An 18706-nucleotide genomic window follows, 5' to 3' on the forward strand; every position below is an offset into this window, starting at 1 on the left:
TGATCAACGAGCTAGTCAACTAGAGGCTTACTAGGGACATGGTGTTGTCTATGTATCCACACATGTATCTGAGTTTCCTATCAATACAATTATAGCATGGATAATAAACGATTATCATGAACGAGGAAATATAATAATAACTTATTTATTATTGCCTCTAGGGCATATTTCCAACAAGGGCCCACAAGGCGGGGTGATGGTCGGGGTCATGAAGCGACCTTGGGGGCCTCGGGCTGGCTTGGTGGGTTGACGTCCGGTGACTTAAGGAACCCTTGGGATGGAACATCATCAGTCGGCAAGCTACTCGCCAAACGTGTTCTTGTCCTTGACCTATAACTCTGATGCACGAGCATCACGAATAAATGATCCTGGTGCAACTATTGGACATTGGATATGATAGTAGTGCATGCCACTATGGCGTCGGTGACAGACAACATGACATAGAGGTTACTGGTGATGACCTTTCGGTGGTGGTTCCTGGCCTCCTCAAAATCACAGCCTGGGTGAGTGACTTCTTGGGCACGCAGGAGCAGAGCATGCCGCAGGCGGTGAATCAGCAATAGATTTGCTCATAGAACATGTCCATGTTAGGGAGCAACCGCGCTTTTGAAGACCCATATGTTGAGGTCCCCTTGCAGGATGACGGGCTTTCCGGAGACTCACCACCGCTCGCCACCAACTCCATCAACAACGGTGAGGGGCTTCGAGTGGCTATGGTGCCACAAATTCCAAATTGGAGTTGTTTGGAGGATGATGGTATGTAGCTTCATGTCCCATGTTGCTCCATGGCATAATCACAGCTTTGTGGAAAGTGGTTTGGTGCTACACGCCTGGATGCGCGAAGTTGACGACACCACCTACCTAAGCATGCATGTTGTTGTTTGCTCTTTTCGCAACACCTCCGTGGTATTGGTGAAACCACATCATAGCTATGTAGTCAATTGTCTACACAACTTTTGAGCTAAAGCTTTATATAGAAATTAAATACCATGTGTAAAAATCAAGAAATAGTACAAGATTTAAAGAGAAATTTGGTTTGACATCACAGGTTTGTAGTCCTGGCACTGTCACTACTCCATGACGATCCACCCATCCCCTCTGGTCGCCTTGTGGGAGTCATTGTATGGTGCTATAGCTGAGGAAGGGACAACAGAGCCAGAATGTGGGTTGAGACAGAATGAATGTCACATGAATTTTCAGCCGCCCCCCCAAGTCCGAAATCGCTTCCACGTCGAGCTGAACGATCAAAATTGGGCAGAGCATGCCACGCCAGCAGAATGCATACGAAAAAACGAGCAAGTTAACGTAGACGGTGTGGCAGGACAATGTCAAATACGATAATTTGCGCTTTCTTTAGTTCATTGATTAAAGCGTGATCTCCATACAAGTTTTGTGACCATAGATGAATTCTACGTAAAGGGCAAATGTACAAAAATAGTAAAAATAAGAAAGCAATACCATGGATATTGGCAGGCTGAATATCACCGTGCTGGTTGGTAGGGTGGTAATCCACTTCTAAGCTCAGGCTCAGCGGCACCTGACGAAAAAAATCAAAACAAATACTAGACAAATTCAAAAAATTCTATTTTTTGTGTGGTAGATAATTTCATGCGTGAGGCTCGCTCCAATTTTCAAGCCATTTGAATATCTGAGCAGCTCTCGGAAAAAAAAGACAAATTTGGGGTCTGTAAAAATGTCAACTGTTCGCGCTGTTCTGACCCGATTTGTCTTTTTTGCTAAGAGCTACTCAGATGTCCAAATGATCTAAAAATTGGAGCGAACCTCACGCATCAAATTATCTAGCACACAATTTTTTTTGATTTTTTTTAAATTTTCTAATATTTGATTTGATTTTTTTTCTGTCCGGGTGCAGATGAGTCTAGGCACCGAAATGCCGCACTCTTGTTTTTTTTTTTGTCACAACAAAGTGACAAACACGTCTAGATTTGGGACTAATTTATTTTGAGATAAAAGATTTGGGCCTAACTAGTTTTTTAGGGGTATTTGGGCCTAACAGTTTTTATTAGTATAATTTGGGCCCAACTGGGTCTAAACATGCAGATCGGCCACTGTTAGGCGCCTTCCATCACAGGCCTCGCGTCCTTTTGTTTTCCTTTTTCTCTCGTCAAACAGGCCTTCCGTTCCGGCTGCCGATTTGACTACAGCCAGCAGCGCCCGCTCCTCCCCCTGTCAGCCGTCGATGCCTCCCCCGACGCAACACCTGCCGTCCAAACCAAATCGGGCGTGACTATAAGTTCGCCGCCGTCACATCCGAGCAGCTTCCTCTAGTCTTGTCCCCTCCCGCGGCTAGGGTTTCCTCCGCTTCGCTCTCGCAGGTGAGACCCCCGACCCCCGATCCGATCTCGCGCCCCCGTCCGTCCTTCCGCTCGATTCCTCGCCTCGTCGGCCCGCCGCGCTGGTGCCCGGCGCTTAGGTCCGAGCTCCGGCTCGATTCGTCCGCGGAAATTCCGTCGGCCCGTGATTTGCTTGCTTGTACGGATAGATCCGCATCCATGGCGTGCCGTATCCGAACTAGAATTAGATATTCTGAAGAGGTGGCGGTGGTTTTCTAGATTGGTGCGGTTTTGGTGCTGATGATTCGTAAGGGGGAAACAGTATGGTCGCAGCTAGGCTACTGCGTAATAGATTGCGTCGCGAGATGTCCGTAGGCTGCTCTAATTGAATTTGCGCCGGATTGGCTGCTTTTTATGGGGAGGAGTTTGCTCTGCTTCGCTGTTTGCTTGCATGGTGTCAGTGGTTTGAACTTCTGACGTTTTGCTGCTTGTTTCGGTGCAGAATGCCTCGCTACGATGAGCGTGATCGTTATGGCGGCAACACAAGGCTGTACGTGGGTCGTCTTCCGTCGCGCACCCGCACAAGGGACCTTGAAGACCTCTTCGGCAGATATGGGAGGTGAGCGAGCAGAATTCCTCTCAGCCAGAGCTTTTTGCCTTCTGAGTGACAAGTCCATGGAACAAATATACTAGTTCCTTCTTGTACAGCGGATGTATTTTGACTTGTTTCATGTCATGTCACCCATGCAAATTATGTGTGATTTAGCTTTTAGTCAAATAGGCCTGTGCTTTGCTCTCTTGTCTGAAGACATGAAGAGCAGAAATTGAGACACACCTGTTCAATTTCTTGCACCCAATGGCGTTGTCATCCACATGGTTACTCTGAGGCAATGGCATTCCATATGGGATATCTAAGCCAGCACCCTGTGGTCTCTCAACATTGTTCTCTCTCCCCCATTGTTTCTTGTACCATCACATATATCCACAAGCCCTTCATGTTTTTTAACTTGGGTGATCTTGTTGAAGGTTTTGGGGGCTTACCCAACCTCGGTGTCCATGGTGGATTGGTGGGAGGGTGCCCTTGGTGGAATTGGTGGCTATTCTCGCAAAGTTTCTAGCAGACTTTGGCGATTGTTTTCAAAAATATATTGCCTGTTTTAATGGAAATCACAATCATGCCTGGTGTTTAGTTCATTCTGCGTGGTGATACATTTCTCTATTTGCGTCTTGATGGTGTTACTGTTTCCGGAAACCATTTCCACAGAGTGCGACATGTGGATATGAAGCACGAGTTTGCATTTGTTGTAAGTAACCGCTCTTCCTCGCCTTGTTTTGACTTCTTAATCCACGTTTGTACTGTTCACATTGATGCCCCTCCTTTTCTTCTATAAATCTTATTGCAGGAGTTTAGTGATCCCAGGGATGCTGATGAAGCAAGGTACAACCTTGATGGTCGTGACTTTGATGGAAGCCGCATGATTGTTGAGTTTGCTAAAGGGGTAATTAATTATAATATTTCTCACTATAATTTTTCTATGTTGATTTATGCTTTTGTTATTTGCCCTTCCTTATTATGATCTTCATTATAGGTTCCGCGTGGCCAAGGAGGAGGAGGTGACCGTGACCGTGGCCGTGGTGGTGACCGTGAATATATGGGTCGGGGACCTCCTCCTGGTTCTGGCCGTTGCTTTAACTGTGGGATTGATGGGCATTGGGCTCGTGACTGCAAAGCTGGCGACTGGAAAAATAGGTGCTATCGTTGTGGAGATAGTGGCCACATAGAAAGAGATTGCCAGAACAGCCCTAAGAACCTCAAGTATGCCCCGCGAGTTGTCTTTTTCCGTTCTAAGTAGAGCATATCTGACTTTAGTTGTGTTGATGAAAACAGGCGTGGAAAGAGTTACTCCAGATCTCCATCTCCTCGCCGCGGAAGGGTGCGTGATAGGAGCTACAGCAGGAGCCGCAGTAGGAGCTACAGGTATATTTTGTTTTCAAAATTTGGGCACCGTTTCTGCTTATTCTGTGGCATGATTCCCTTGTTCTGGTAGTCTGTTTAGTCTGAATTCTGATCATAGTACTGTCATTCTTTTTTCTTGCAAACTAAAGCCTCTTAAGTCCTATTTTGTCCAATTATTATGGTATTTCCTTTTTTGCATATTGTTTTCCTGTTATGCATGGGTTTAGTTTCATCTGCTGCTATTCTGTGGGCATAGGTTTACTTCATACTCCCTCCGTCCGAAAATACTCGTCGGAGAAATGAACAAAAATGGATGTATCTTAGAACTAAAATACATCTAGATACATTCATTCCTCCGACAAGTATTTCCGGACGGAGGGAGTACATTTTACTAACCTGCTGAATGTGGTAAATTTTAATTGAACTAAATACTTGTGTTTGCAACTAATGAATATATGCCAGTGTAAAAAATTGGTTGATTTCTTGATATTGCTTTTAAACATACTCGTGTTGTGGTTCAATTCCTTTTTTTTCTATCATGTTTTGTGTATGGAACACTGACTGTATGTCTCTTGCTTTACTTAGCCGCTCTGTTTCCCCAAGGAGGGATGAAAGGCGATCAAGGAGTCCCCGGGACAGTCGCAGCCCAAGGAGGAGCCCCCGTGACAGTCGCAGCCCAAGGAGGAGCCCCCGAGACAGTCGCAGCCCTATGAAGAGCCCCCGTGGCAGTCGCAGCCCTATGAGGAGCCCCCGTGACAGCCGCAGCCCTAGGAGGAGCGCTTCACCTGTCAAGGGGAGGGCCCGGAGCCCCACCCCTCCTGGCAGCAGGAGCCCTGCACCAAGGGAAAACAGCAGGAGCCCAATGAAGGCTGACAGCCCTAATAACATGAGCCCAGCTGCAAATGGTCGTAGCCCGAGCCCCAGGGATGGTGAAGACAATGGCAACCACCGCGCACCCAGTGGAAGTGCCTCACCTGGTGGAGGTTGAGTTATGGATCAAAATCCTTCCAGTGTTCACCCAGTGGAAGAGCATCACCTGGTGAGGGTCGAGAGATGGATCATATTCTTCCTACAGTTATGAAACTCTCCAAACATGTTGAACAAAAGACTTGCCTGTACGAGTTTGATTTTATCGTGTACTCTATTTCGGTATTGACACTCCAGTCAGACCATAATATCTGTTGTACTATGTGCACATGGAATCATTTTGCAGTTTCTACATTCCATCAAATAATCTTTTGTGCTTAGTAATTTCTCATCTTTATCGTGCTATACATTGGTTGTAAATGCTGGTAGTATTTGTCCTTGAAAGCTGGAGGGAAAACAATATTTTCCAGCATCCACTTTCCTCACGGACGTACAAAAAACACAACCATCTTCTCATACAAAGCTATGTGGTTCATCTGCTGCGGACATTGACCATCTGCCAAAAGGTCCCTCTCATGGATGCGTCTGTGAAATCGTCATCGTCGGCTACACCGTCTCCTTCCATGCTGCCGGTTTTAGGCGGCGTGAGCTCTGTAACCATGTTGAGGCTGCTCACGTCGGAGAAGTCCAGGCCGTCGCAATCGACCGCGCTTCTCTGACGGCGAGGCGGCGTGAGCTCTGTCACCATGTTGAGGCTGCTCACGTCGGAGAAGTCCAGGCCGTCGCCCTCCTGCAGCCGCATCACGAACTGCAGGTTCCACACCACGTCTTCCATGGCCGGCCGGTCGGCGCCGCGCTCCGCCAGGCACCTGGCCACCATCTCGCCGTATTTCCTCAGCGCCGCCGGCCTCGCCACGGCGGCGATGCGCCGGTCCACGATCTTCTCCAGCTCGCCTCTGCCCTGCCAGTGCAGCCCCCACTCCACCAGGTTCGACATGGGCTTCGGCAGCCTCGGGTCGACGACGGGGCGCGCGCAGACGGCCTCCAGCAGCACGACGCCCAGCGAGTACACGTCGGACTTGGCCGTCAGCTGCCTCGTCCGGCAGTACTCCGGGTCGACGTACCCGAAGCTGCCCTTGACGGCCGTGCTCACGTGCGTCTCGTCGAGCACCGGCCCGGCCTTGGACAGCCCGAAGTCGGCCACCTTGCCCGTGAGGTCGCCGTCCAGCAGGATGTTGGACGACTTGACGTCGCGGTGGATCACCGGCTTGTCCACGGCCGTGTGCAGGTACAGGAGGCCCCTCGCCGCGCCGGCGCACGCCTCCAGCCGCTGCGCCCAGCTCAGCGGCGCCGCGCCGCCGCGGCCGTACAGCCGGCTCCTCAGCGAGCCGTGCTCCATGTACTCGTACAGCAGGATCATCTCCTCCCGCTCGTCGCAGTAGCCGACGAGCGACACCAGGTGGCGGTGGCGCAGCCCGGACAGAAGCTCGATCTCCGTGCGGAACTCCCGCGCGCCCTGCCGCGACTCCGGGCTCGCGCGCTTCACGGCGACCTTGGTGCCGTCCTGGAGCACGGCGCCGTACACCTTGCCGAACCCTCCCTCTCCGATGATCAGGCTGTCGTCGAAGTTGCGCGTCGCGTCTTGCAACATGGCGAGCGGGAAACGGTAGCTTGGCACCACCGCGGCGGCGGCAGCAGCAGCAGCCCTCGGGCTCGCTCCCGGAGTGTTACCGGCGGTAGTGAAGCTTGACGATCCTGATGCAATGGCGCCGCGAACGCTGAGGCGGCCGAGGAGTGGCATCCATGGCGTGGACGACTGGCTCCGCGTCGGCGTCGGCTGCTCCTTAACACCCTCCTCCCCCTCCCCCTTCTTCTTCCTAAGGACAATGGCGAGAGCAATGGCGATGGACACGAAAGCGAGCGCTCCACACACGGAGCCAAGAATGACGGCGAGACGCGACTTGGCTGCCCCCGCCGCCGGCTCTACGACGACGACAGAGCCGGCGCTCAGGTGCATCTTCATGATCTCAATCCCATTGAGGATGGCGGCGGGCATCACGATCTTATTTGCCAACGGGCCAACATGGACGGCGAGTTTCCCGGACGCTTCGCTAGCAGGCAACACGAAGTCCTTGTAGTACGGGAACGCCAGCGCACCATCGCCGACGGCGGCGAGGTCAAGGTCCGTCAGCACGGTGGCGTGACTGGCGTCATCGACGTAGGCGTTGATGTGGAGCTGGTGGGGAGCCTCGCTGACGATGTCGCAGAAGTGGAACCTGATGAAATAGCTGGAGCCCGCGTCGACGTCGAACTGCCACGCCATCTGTTTCTGCCCGTCGAATGAGCTGCGGTTGATCACGAGCTCCCTCGCCGTGGCGTAGACGATGTCCGGCGCGTCGGTCGCCGTCGCTTGCCCGGGCAGGCGGTTCAGCGTCCTGTTGTAACGAACCTCCCGAGTCACCGCGTCGACCCTAGGATCGGAGAGGGGCTGGTCGGTAGTCCATTCTCGCCAGAGCGCGTCGTCGTCGGGCGCGACGGCCGGGCCGCCCACGTTGAGGCGGTAGGCCGTCTGCAGCGGCAGCGCGGCGGGGATCGGCTCTGGCCGGCCCGTCGACGAGTCCGCCGCGTCGGCGACGAGGTCGTCGGGCACGGAGACGAGCTCGACGGCGTTCACGAACGCGATGCCCCCGTCGACGAGCGGCACGAACGAGACCACGAGCGTGTCGCGCGCGACGTCCAGGAGGAACTCCACGCGCGCCGGCTGGGGCGACGTCGACGTCGACGCGTTGCCGGGCTCGGGCGCCGGGACGCCGTCCTTGAGCAGCACGGCGTCCTGCGTGGACACCTTGAACGCCCTGGCCGCCACGGCGAGGTCGTAGCTCCGGTACACGAAGGGGAAGAAATGGAGGCGGAGGAAGTGCCGGCCGCGGCGCCTGATGGCGAAGGAGTAGGAAGAGGGCGCGGAGAACACCCTGGCGTTCTGGTACAGCGCGGCGTCGCGGAAGCCGGACACCAGGTCCGGCGGGGCCTTCACCGCGGCGCTGCGAGGGGACGTCAGGGTGACCGCGCCGGAGCCGGAGCCGGAGCCGCCGTCGTCGGCGAGGAAGAGCCTCCGGCCCACCGGCGTGTCCAGCGAGGAGCCGCAGCTGACGAGGTAGTTGTCCTCCGGCGCGTACGCCGCAGCGCCGCAGACGAGCCACACCGAGACGCTCCAGAGCACGCCGCGAGCTCGTGCCGGCCGGAGCCTCGCCGTCGCGGCCATGGCGAACTCAGAGCAACACCTACACACGATCAAAAGATTATGCGCAGAACAGGCAGAGACGAAAACATGTCCGTCGAAGTACATCGAACCACAGAAAAGCTACAAGGAGCCAAAGAAGAGCGACAGAGGGACGAGCGACGCTACCTCCAGGCTCCGGCTACCGGCCAGCTGATTCAGCAGCAGTCCAGATCCTCCATGGATGATGTGCGCTGCCGTGGTGTCGTGCTTATCTGCGGGGCCTTGGGGTGGTGTGAGCTGCGAGGCCAGGAATTGCAGGAAGAAGAGGACACAGGTCTTGTCACTGGTGACCGGTCAGAGAGGCGGATCGCCATCAGCGGCGGCCCGCCGAATTGAAGGCTTGTTCGTCTCGTAGCGCCCTCCTCCCCACGCCATTGGGCACGCAAGTCGCAACCGTTACCGAACTTGAGAGCAGGGGACTGGACTGGAATGTTGCTGAAATGGGTTGCTGCACTTGGAAGCTCGTTGGAACGTACTACCACTGAAGATTCAGGAAGAACACGACGGTGGCGTGGCGACAGGGACGGATCGCCGTCGGAGACGGCCGAACTGCATGCTGGGAATTCCGTGGCACGCGTATGGAAAAAATGCACCTGAAAGCAAACGCTGGGAGGCGTGACGAGAGTGCGGGACACGATTGTTTGGTCCCGGAAAATTATCGCCAGCGTTTGGTGTTACATACTCCTATCTTTCAATCGTCAATGCTACTAGGAGTGTGGTTTCTCTACCCTGCAAGAGACATCTTGACCGTGGATCTGTCGACCATCGTTGCTTTAAGACTTGTGCTACTTTTCTTACTCTTATATAAATAAATATTGTCTTATTTCAAAGTGTTACTACATAAGTTTTATCGTGTTTTTTCTTGTTCCAAAGTGTCTCGTAAAGTTTCATCGTGTACAGACAAATAAGAGTGCACTTCTTCCTGATTGGATTTACTAGTACACAACGATACACAATGAAACATTCCGGTACATGTTGAAACAAGAAAAGAAAAACCAGTGTCACTATGAAACAAGACAAAATCTGTCAATTCTGAAAATAGCATGAATCTCAAGCTACCCTGAATGGTAGATCCATGTATGGAATATCGCCTGCATGGTATAAATGTTTTTCTCTCAAAGCTAGTAGCTCTTCGAGGCTTTGACTTTACATCCCTAGCCCTCATGCCTTTGTTGTACCACCCGGAGGAGATGAGATTTCCCAAAAGGGTATTCTGTTTTTGACAATTTTATCTTTCTGGCGAAGCTAGTCCAATGCAGCCACATGCGTGGGTTGCCTTTAGTTGTACTCAAGTTTGACTTCCTGAAAGCCTTCAAGTTCCGTCTCCTGGCTTAACCTTGATCGTGTGCTTGAAGCCTCCACCTCGGTGGATGCACTATGTCTTAGGTCTCAATGCCTCCTACCACTATGTCGGCATTCTCAAAAGCGTCCCACGACAAGTGGACTTCCGCAAAGCATGGGCTCCGACATGGGACCCTCGTTGCTTATTTATATTGGACGCAACTGTCCTGCAAGGACTCATGCTTGCTATTGGAGTGAAGGAAAAACGAGTATTTAACCAAAAACTACCATAATTCACGGAACCGTGACGAAAAACTACCACTTTACGATTTTGTTCCGAAAACTACCACTTTTTTCCTAATCCGTGGCAAAAAACTACGTCGCGAAATCGCTCGCTTAGCCCGTGCTAAGCACAAATCTGACCGCTTGGGCCCACCTGTCAGCATCAATCTTCTTCCTCCTCTCTCTCTCTCATTTCTACGAACACCTTAAGTGCACTCCGCCGCTCTGCCCCCGCCGGCCGGCGAGTCCCACCACCTGCGCTGCCCTCCGTCCTAGGATAATGAGGATCCAGCGTGCTTAGATAACAGGGTCCAGCGGGGGGAAGCCCCAATCCCTGGCGGCGGAGAGGTTGCCGAGGAAGACCTTGGTCTGGAGCCCGACCTTGATGCGGCCGATGGCGCGGGTGATCTTGCGGGTGACGAAGTTCTCGCCGCGCCGGGGGGACTCGTGGTTGAAGAGCACACCGTTGCAGGCGAAGAGGCCGTACGCCTCGCGGTAGTTGACGGTGTACCAGTGCGCGGCGACCTTGGCGGCCGCGTAGGGTGACCGCGGGTGGAAGGGCGTGGCCTCGCTCTGCGGCGGCGGCGTGGACCCGAACATCTCCGAGGACCCGGCCTGGTAGTAGCGCATGGGCTTGGTCTTGGCGGAGAGGCGGACGGCCTCGAGCAGGCGGAGCGCGCCCGTGGCCGTGACGTCGGCGGTGTAGTCGGGGATCTCGAAGGAGACGGCGACGTGGGACTGCGCGGCCAGGTTGTAGACCTCGTCGGGGAGCACGTGGTCGAGCGCGCGGCGGAGCGAGGAGGAGTCGGAGAGGTCGGCGTAGTGGAGGCGCATCGGCGGGCGCAGCGCGGCGGAGGGGGTCGCGTGCGGGTCGTGGTAGATGTGGTCGAGGCGCTGCGTGTTGAAGTTGGAGGAGCGGCGGATGAGGCCGTGCACCTCGTATCCCTTGGACAGGAGCAGCTCCGTCAGGTAGCTCCCGTCCTGCCCCGTGATGCCCGTCACCAGCGCCACCCTCCGCGGCGGCGCCAGGGAGCGGGGCACCGCCTCGGCATCGGCGACGGCGACGGCGCCACCGTTGGAGTGCGGCGCGGAGGAGTCGGCCATTGTTTTCTTCCTTGCGAGATCTGGGAGTGTGACCAGCGACTCGGCCTAGTGATGAGGTGGTGGGAATCGCCGGCCGGCGGGGGCAGAGCGGCGGAGTGCACTTAAGGTGTTCGTGGAAATGAGAGAGAGAGAGGAGGAAGAAGACTGATGCTGACAGGTGGGCCCAAGCGGTCAGATTTGTGCTTAGCACGGGCTAAGCGAGCGATTTCGCGACTTGGTAGTTTTTTGCCACGGATTAGGAAAAAAGTGATAGTTTTCGGGACAAAATCGTAAAGTGGTAGTTTTTCGTCACGGTTCCGTGAATTGTGGTAGTTTTTGGTTAAATACTCAGGAAAAACTGCAACATCCCATCATCCACATACAGTAGCAGCGTCAGGATTAGCATATGCTCAAGGCAAGCTTTGTAGCTACACTAGCTACAATGCGAAAAAAATAGCTACAATGACTATAATCAACAGAGAGCTCTCCCGCCATGCCTCAAGGGATGGACCGGGTTTCTCAAGGCCTAGCCACCAATGTACACACCCTACTCCTATCCCGTTCTAGTACGAAACGGAGCCACCAACCTTCTCCGCCCGACATCGCCCAAGTCACCAAGCTCAAGGAGTTGCTTGGCTCCTTTGTCACGAGCACTCGCCTTGCGTCCAACTTCGACAAGTGCATCTTTGTTTCTATCAATGTGCCTGCACAACAAGCATAGGTTGTCAATGCCATCTTTGGTTGCTCTGTTGCGACCTTCTCTCAATAGTATCTAGGTTTAGTGTTCTTCACGTTCAAGTTGTGCCTCTACGACTTTTACCCCTCATAGCGAAGATCAACAAGAGTACCTCGCCGGTTGGCATGCCTAATGCTTAATATTGGAGGCAAAGGAGTGCTACTCAACGCCATCCTCTCAACGCTTCCCACCTAGTCATGGCTATGCCGCATCTCTTTGAAGGCATGCACACAACACTCGTGTGCCGCTGCTGTACGGTCTTCGAGGCCACAATAACACCATCATCAAACACAATGCAAGATTGTCTAGTCTGAGATCTCCCTTCCCTGCAATTGGGGAGGCCTAGGTGTCCGGGACCTCCGGCCTCAATACCCATGCCTCAAATTTGTATGGCAAAAACATCTCAACTTTTCTAAAATGATCATTATATTATTATTGATTTTACAGTTTTATTCAATGAAAATCTGGTTACTTCCACTTTTTTGGCCAAAGTTGGCAAGAAAGGGCATGGAATTGTAATTTCAGGGTATTTTCAAATATGTTGAGCAAAAATATCTGAAACTTTCCCAGAATTATCAGTATATTAACCTTAATTTTACAAAATTATTTCAATTTTTTGGATACATTCATTTGTAGGACAAAATTTGGCCAATAAAAGGTTGACGTGGGCGCTTACTGGAGTAGCTGACTGGACGGTCAACGGGTCAAACCTCGCCTACTCAGAAACCAGGATCAGGGGAGGGAAGGGTTGAATCTTAGGCGGTTTTGATAGTCCAGGGATGTAATGTCGAAAATGCCCAGTGTAGGACGAGCTACATGTAGCCCATTTTGAAAATACCATTTTCCGGAGAGTAACGGAATATGATTTTTTTTTCTACAGGCATAAATACATATATAACACATTCAGAAAAAAATCATAACGATTAACTTTCATACGTGACGTAAACAAAAAGATAAATATGTACATGAAAATGGGCCAATTATTTTTTGGTGTTCGTACGTTTTTTTTTTTGTAGCTTGCAAGCCATAATATTTTTGAACGAAAAATTACAGATCAATCGCGAACATGTATAAGTTTACATAGATTTTTTTATTTCTTTGAAACTTGGAAAAGCCATTTTTGAAAATTTTGAAATAAAGGGCTTCATGTAGCCCGGGCTACACAACTTCACATTCGTTGCAACGTGGACTTCTCTCATTTCAGTTTGCCTCTAGGGATATAGGTCTTGCAGTGTGCCATGGTCAGTATGTCACCCTGTCCGCCTGAGAAAACAACAACTATACTCTCAATGGTTTGTTTGTTAGGTTGACCCACTGCTCACCAACAAGCTCTTGGCCTCATGAGTCAACCAGAGTAGACAAGCAGTCCACCTGATTCAGCCGAAGCTTAGCTCCAAAACCTACAGCTGAGTACATAAGAAATCATCCCACCCATCACACAGAACAATCTCCATCTCCCAATCCTGACAACACATCCAGATCTTCTAGAGAAGTTCTGGCAACCAAGCATGGCTGCTGCATCTTCTCGTGCCAAGCTCCTCCTGACCTTGGTCTTGCTGCAGGCTCTGTGGGACTCGGCCGCGCCGGCCTGCTCCATCGACGCCATCTACAGCTTCGGGGACTCCATCGCCGACACCGGCAACCTCCTCCGCGAGGGCCCCGTGGGCTTCTTCTCCTCCATCGGCAGCTACCCCTACGGCCAGACCTACCGGAAGCCCACCGGCCGCTGCTCCGACGGCCTCCTCATCATCGACTACTTCGGTGAGCCAAGCTTCTCCTCTTCCTTTGGGGGACAGAGGTAGCCTCATTCATGCTCTGCTTGACGAGACGAGTTTTCTCCGGCGCGTGCAGCCATGGCGCTCGACCTGCCGCTGGTCAACCCGTACCTGGACAAGAGCGCCGACTTCAGCGGCGGCGTCAACTTCGCGGTGGCCGGCGCGACGGCGCTGGACCGCACGTACCTCCTGCAGAACGCCATCGTGATGCCGCCGGGGAACACGCCGCTCAGCTCCCAGCTCGACTGGTTCAAATCGCACCTCAACGACACGTGCCAGCAAGGTGAGCAGGCCACCATCATATCGCACCAGAAACAGGGGTTGCTCTGCTTACTCCTGCTGTGTTTATAGATTGCGCGAAGAAGCTGGCCGGAGCCTTGTTCTTGGTCGGGGAGATCGGCGGGAACGACTACAACTACGCCTTCTTTCAGAAGAGGTCCATCGAGGCCGTCAAGGCGTACGTGCCACTGGTCGTGAAGAGCATCATGGACGTCGCAAAGGCAAGTGGCATCCCTTAGATATTACTCCCTCCGTAAACTAATATAAAAGCGTTTAGATCACTATTTTAGTATTCTAAACACTTTTATATTAGTTTACAGAGGGAGTAAAAGGCAATCAATCGATCTAACCCGCACGGGCATTTGCATTTCCTTGGTTGCTCATAATCAGGAGGTGATCGAGCTGGGAGCGACCCAGATCATCATCCCGGGGAACTTCCCGATAGGGTGCTCGCCGAGCTACCTCTCCCTCTTCTCCGCCGCCGGCTCCACGGACCACGACGAACGGGGCTGCCTCAAGAGCTACAACGCCTTCGCCGCGTACCACAACGAGCAGCTCCAGGCGGCCATCGTCGACCTCCGCATGGTCAACGCCGACGTCTCCGTTGTCTACGCCGACTACTACGGCGCCTTCCTGCACCTCCTCGACCACGCCTCCGTCCTAGGTAACCAATCAAAGTTCTCCCAAGACGTCAGGAACCTCAACGAGAGCTGAGAGCTGACCCGCGTGGCGTGGCGTGTGCATGCCGCCTTGTGTTTCTTTCATGGCAGGGTTCGACGAGGGGTCGCTGCTGAAGGCCTGCTGCGGCGCCGGCGGGGAGCACAACTTCGACATGGACATGATGTGCGGCGGGCTCGGGGCGAGCACGTGCGCCGACCCGGCACGCCACGTGAGCTGGGACGGCATCCACCTCACACAGCAGGCCTACAGGGCCATGGCGCTGTCGATCCTCATGGAAGGGTTTGCCCAGCCTGCCGAAAGCGTGCAGGATATATGGAGCTGCTGGTGATAGCTCATGGAGCTCGCGCGCGTTGTTCTAGGTTCTAGCACAACTAGTCTAGCGTCGTCATCGATGGGTTGCCTTCGCTCGGTTTGCTTGCGGCTTGCAAATGTCAGCTCCATTTTCGGTTACGATCACACAATCTCACAGCATCCCTCTTCTTGGTTTCCTTGAAAATATAGGGCCATGCCTTAATTTATCGTTCACATGCCAGGCGGTGCACCTGCGGTGCGCGTTGTAGGATGCTTAAACCTGTTGTACTCTCAGCTTGCCACACGGGGGGCTTCTTGAGTCACTGGTTTAGATGATGTTTGTTGATGCGATCAGGATATATCTTTATATTTGTAGGTGTAGTAGTTGTGTTTGCCTCACTGACTCTGTTAAAGATTGTAGAAGACTAGCATAGGTCGTGCAACACAATTGCATTGATCGATGCACATGGCACGTATATATGATGTACAGGAAAGAGCCACAACCTCAAACTATACAGGAGAATTAGGAGGTGGGCCCAAAACACAATATACATGCACACAATATATTCAACACCCCCTCCCCCCGGTAGTCGAAGCGTCGCCAGAGCCGCAGAGACTGGAACGGAACTCCTCGAATGTGGAAGTAGGCAGTCCCTTAGTCATTACATCGGCGAACTGTTGTGCAGTCGGAACATGGAAAACCCGAATGCGTCCAAGGGCCACCTGTTCGTGCACAAAGTGAATGTCCAGCTCAATGTGCTTGGTCCGGCGATGATGGACGGGGTTGGCGGAAAGGTACACCACAGAGACGTTGTCACAGTACACAACCGTAGCCTGGAGAGATCATGATGCAACTCCTGAAGTAGCTGTTGTAGCCAGGTGCACTCGGCGACGGCGTTAGCCACTGATCGGTACTCAGCCTCCAAGCTGGAGCATGAAACTGTGGGTTGTCGCTTGTACGACCACGAGACGAGGGAAGGACCAAGGTAGACGCAGTAGCCAGAGGTGGAGCGGCGTGTGTCAGGGAAGCCTGCCCAATCAGCATCGGAATAAGCCACCATCTCCAGAGAAGTGGACGCCGTGAGAGTGAGTCCAAGAGACATCGTGCCACGGATGTATCGAGAATTCGTTTCATGAGTGTCCAATGAGAGTCACGAGGGGCGTGCATGTGGAGACACACCTGCTGAACAACATACTGTAGATCTGGTCGGGTGAGTGTCAGATACTGAAGAGCACCGACGATGGACCGGTAGAACGGAGCATCCAACACAGGCAAGCCCTCGAGAGCAAAAACCTTGGCCTTCGTGTCAACAGGAGTAGCGACAGGGTGACAATTGAGCTCGCCGACACTCTCAAGTAGCTCATGCGCATACTTCTGCTGATAAAGAATGAAGCCGTCGTGTCACCGAACGACCTCAATGCCAAGGAAATAATGAAGAGCGCCCAAGTCCTTGATAGCAAACTCGTCACGCAGCCGGAGAGTGATTTGCTGAAGAAGGGATGCGGAAGAGGCCGTCAGGATGATGTCGTCGATGTAGAGTAGCAAGTAGGCAGTCGTGTTGCCGTGGTGATAGACAAACAACGAGGCATCCGAGCTGGTGACACTGAAGCCCAGTGTCTGAAGGAACCCGTCGATACGCTGGTAGCAGGCGCGAGGTGCTTGCTTGATACCATATAGAGACCGGAACAACAAGCACACATGGCCAGGATGAGAGGCGTCTATGAAACCGGTGTGCTGCTCACAGTAAACCTGCTTCTCAAGGTGGCCATGAAGTAAGGAGTTGGAGACATCCATCTGATGAACCAGCCAGCCACGGGAGACCGCCAGCTGGAGGACGGTGCAGATCATGCCCGGTTTGACAAGGATGCAAACATCCCAGTGAAGTCAACACCAGCACGCTGCCGAAACCCACGGACCACCCAACGAGCCTTGTAGCGCTCAGGTGTACCATCCAAGTGGGTCTTATGACGAAAGACCCACTTGCCGCTAATGACGTTGGCGCGAGAAGGCCGGGGAACTAGTGTCCAGGTACAGTTCCGCTGAAGAGCGTCGAGCTCTTCCTGCATCACAACAAGCCAGTGAGGATCACGTAGGGCTGCTTTGGCGGACGCATGAATCAGGGATGGCTCGGTGGTGGAGGCAGCGAGGAGATACTCGTCGCTGGAGTACCGCAGACTCGGGCGGTAAACGTCGGCTCAAGCCCGAGTGAGGAGGCGAGACGGAAACTCCGGGACGAGGCCCGAGGGATCAGCCGAGGGCGCCGGCACTGGCGAGGCGGCCGGTGAGGGTGCCGGCGGGGTAGCCGGCAAGGGCACCGGCGAAAGGGCGCCGCCCAAGGCAGCAGGGGAGGGCGCCACCGGCGAGGCTGGCGATGATGGCGAAGGCGACGTGGGGGAGCGAGGCACAGCTCGTCCCACGGCGCGAGGACCGCCAAAGCCGGGAGGCGGTCCGAGAGTCGAGCGGGGCCATCCACCTGACGGGGTAGCCAAAGGGTCGCCGATGGCTGACGGCGACGGGGCAATGAGAGGTACCTGCTGCTGAAAAGGAAACACCTTCTCATCAAAGTAAACGTGTCGGGAGGTGAATACTCGATGTGAGACAGGGTCGTAGCAGTGGTAGCCTTTAGTGTTAGGTGGATAGCCGAGGAAGATGCATGCGACGAAGCGGGGTGCAGCTTATGTGGCGCAGTGGCGGTGATGCTAGGATAGCAGAGACAGCCGAAAATGCAAAGCTCATCATAAGAGGGTGGCACCGAAGAGAAGATGATGAGGTGCAAAGTTCTCGCGAGTACGGCAGGGGCGGATGTTAATGAGGAGTGATGCGGTGGCGAGAGCGTTAGGCCAAAAACGTGGAGGCACATAGGCATGAAAGAGAAGCGTCTGAACGCAGTCATTAAGAGTGCGGAGGACGCGCTCAACGCGACCGTTTTGTTGCGAAGTGTACGAGCATGTGAGACGAAAAGTCGTGCCATGTGTGGTGAGGAGAGTGCGAGCAGTTAAGTTGTCGAACTCCTTCTCGTTATCTGTCTGAAACGCAAGGATGGGACGACCAAGCTGTGTGAGAACATAGGAGTAGAATGCAGCAAGAGTGGAGATAAAATCGGACTTACGCCGCAACGGGAAGGTCCACACATAGTGCAAAAAATCATCACGAATAACAAGGGAATAAAGGTAGCCCGTATTACTTGCAACTGGAGAGGTCCAAACATCACTATGAATTAACTCAAACGGGTACGATGTAACATGAGAAGACGCCATAAAAGGAATACGAGCATGTTTGCTGAGGCGACATGCATGACAAGGTGATCATCGATCTTATTACATGTGAAAGAAAAACCCCGAAGTATATGACAAAGGGTGGCGGGGTGGGATGACCCAAGCGAGCATGCTAGAGATCCACACTGGCGGCGAGTGCAACAGGGGCGACGGAGGTGGTGGAGGCGGTGGAGTGGACCGGGTAGAGCTCGTCGGGGCTGTCACATCGGTAAAGAGACTTGCCGGTAACGAGATTGAACTAGGTATGAAGATACCGACAATTGAATCTCGGGCAAGTAACATACCAATGACAAAGGGAATAACTATATTGACATTGTGGTTTGACCGATAAAGATCTTCGTAGAATATGTAGGAACCAATATGAGCATCCAGGTTCTGCTATTGCTTATTGACCAGAGAGGTGTCTCGGTCATGTCTACATAGTTCTCGAACCCGTAGGGTCCCCACGCTTAACGTTCGATGACGATTGGTATTATATGAGTTATGTGTTTTGGTGACCGAAGGTTGTTTGGAGTCGCGAATGAGATCACAGACATGACGAGGAGTCTCGAAATGGTCGAGAGGTAAAGATTGATATATTGGAAGGTTATATACGGACACCAGAATTGTTCCGAATAGTTCCTG

The 18706-nt window shown here is 53.1% G+C and overlaps 4 protein-coding genes across 4 annotated transcripts; 2 read left to right on the forward strand and 2 right to left on the reverse strand.

Annotated features, from left to right (window-relative positions):
• Positions 1-2183: 2183 nt before the first annotated feature.
• Positions 2184-5468, forward strand: LOC119275303 (serine/arginine-rich splicing factor RS2Z32-like). The gene is made up of 7 exons (XM_037556125.1): positions 2184-2336; positions 2797-2913; positions 3559-3598; positions 3698-3793; positions 3884-4110; positions 4183-4272; positions 4837-5468. The coding sequence occupies exons 2-7, from the start codon at positions 2798-2800 to the stop codon at positions 5237-5239; spliced, it is 972 nt and encodes a 323-aa protein (XP_037412022.1). The 5' UTR covers positions 2184-2336; position 2797; the 3' UTR covers positions 5240-5468.
• Positions 5457-8766, reverse strand: LOC119275302 (receptor-like protein kinase HERK 1). Its single transcript, XM_037556124.1, has 2 exons — positions 8525-8766; positions 5457-8399 (listed from the first exon to the last, which is right to left on the reverse strand). The coding sequence occupies exon 2, from the start codon at positions 8378-8380 to the stop codon at positions 5651-5653; it is 2730 nt and encodes a 909-aa protein (XP_037412021.1). The 5' UTR covers positions 8381-8399; positions 8525-8766; the 3' UTR covers positions 5457-5650.
• Positions 8767-10258: 1492 nt separating this feature from the next.
• LOC119279423 (GDP-mannose 4,6 dehydratase 2-like) lies at positions 10259-11078 on the reverse strand. Its single transcript, XM_037560660.1, has one exon. The coding sequence runs from the start codon at positions 11063-11065 to the stop codon at positions 10259-10261; it is 807 nt and encodes a 268-aa protein (XP_037416557.1). The 5' UTR covers positions 11066-11078.
• A 2161-nt stretch (positions 11079-13239) lies between these two features.
• Positions 13240-15157, forward strand: LOC119281029 (acetylajmalan esterase-like). The gene is made up of 5 exons (XM_037561680.1): positions 13240-13541; positions 13632-13838; positions 13907-14055; positions 14225-14498; positions 14605-15157. The coding sequence occupies exons 1-5, from the start codon at positions 13289-13291 to the stop codon at positions 14841-14843; spliced, it is 1122 nt and encodes a 373-aa protein (XP_037417577.1). The 5' UTR covers positions 13240-13288; the 3' UTR covers positions 14844-15157.
• The last annotated feature ends 3549 nt before the right edge of the window (positions 15158-18706 follow it).

This window comes from Triticum dicoccoides, chromosome 3B (assembly GCF_002162155.2).
Source record: "Triticum dicoccoides isolate Atlit2015 ecotype Zavitan chromosome 3B, WEW_v2.0, whole genome shotgun sequence".
NCBI classification, from domain to species: domain Eukaryota; kingdom Viridiplantae; phylum Streptophyta; class Magnoliopsida; order Poales; family Poaceae; genus Triticum; species Triticum dicoccoides.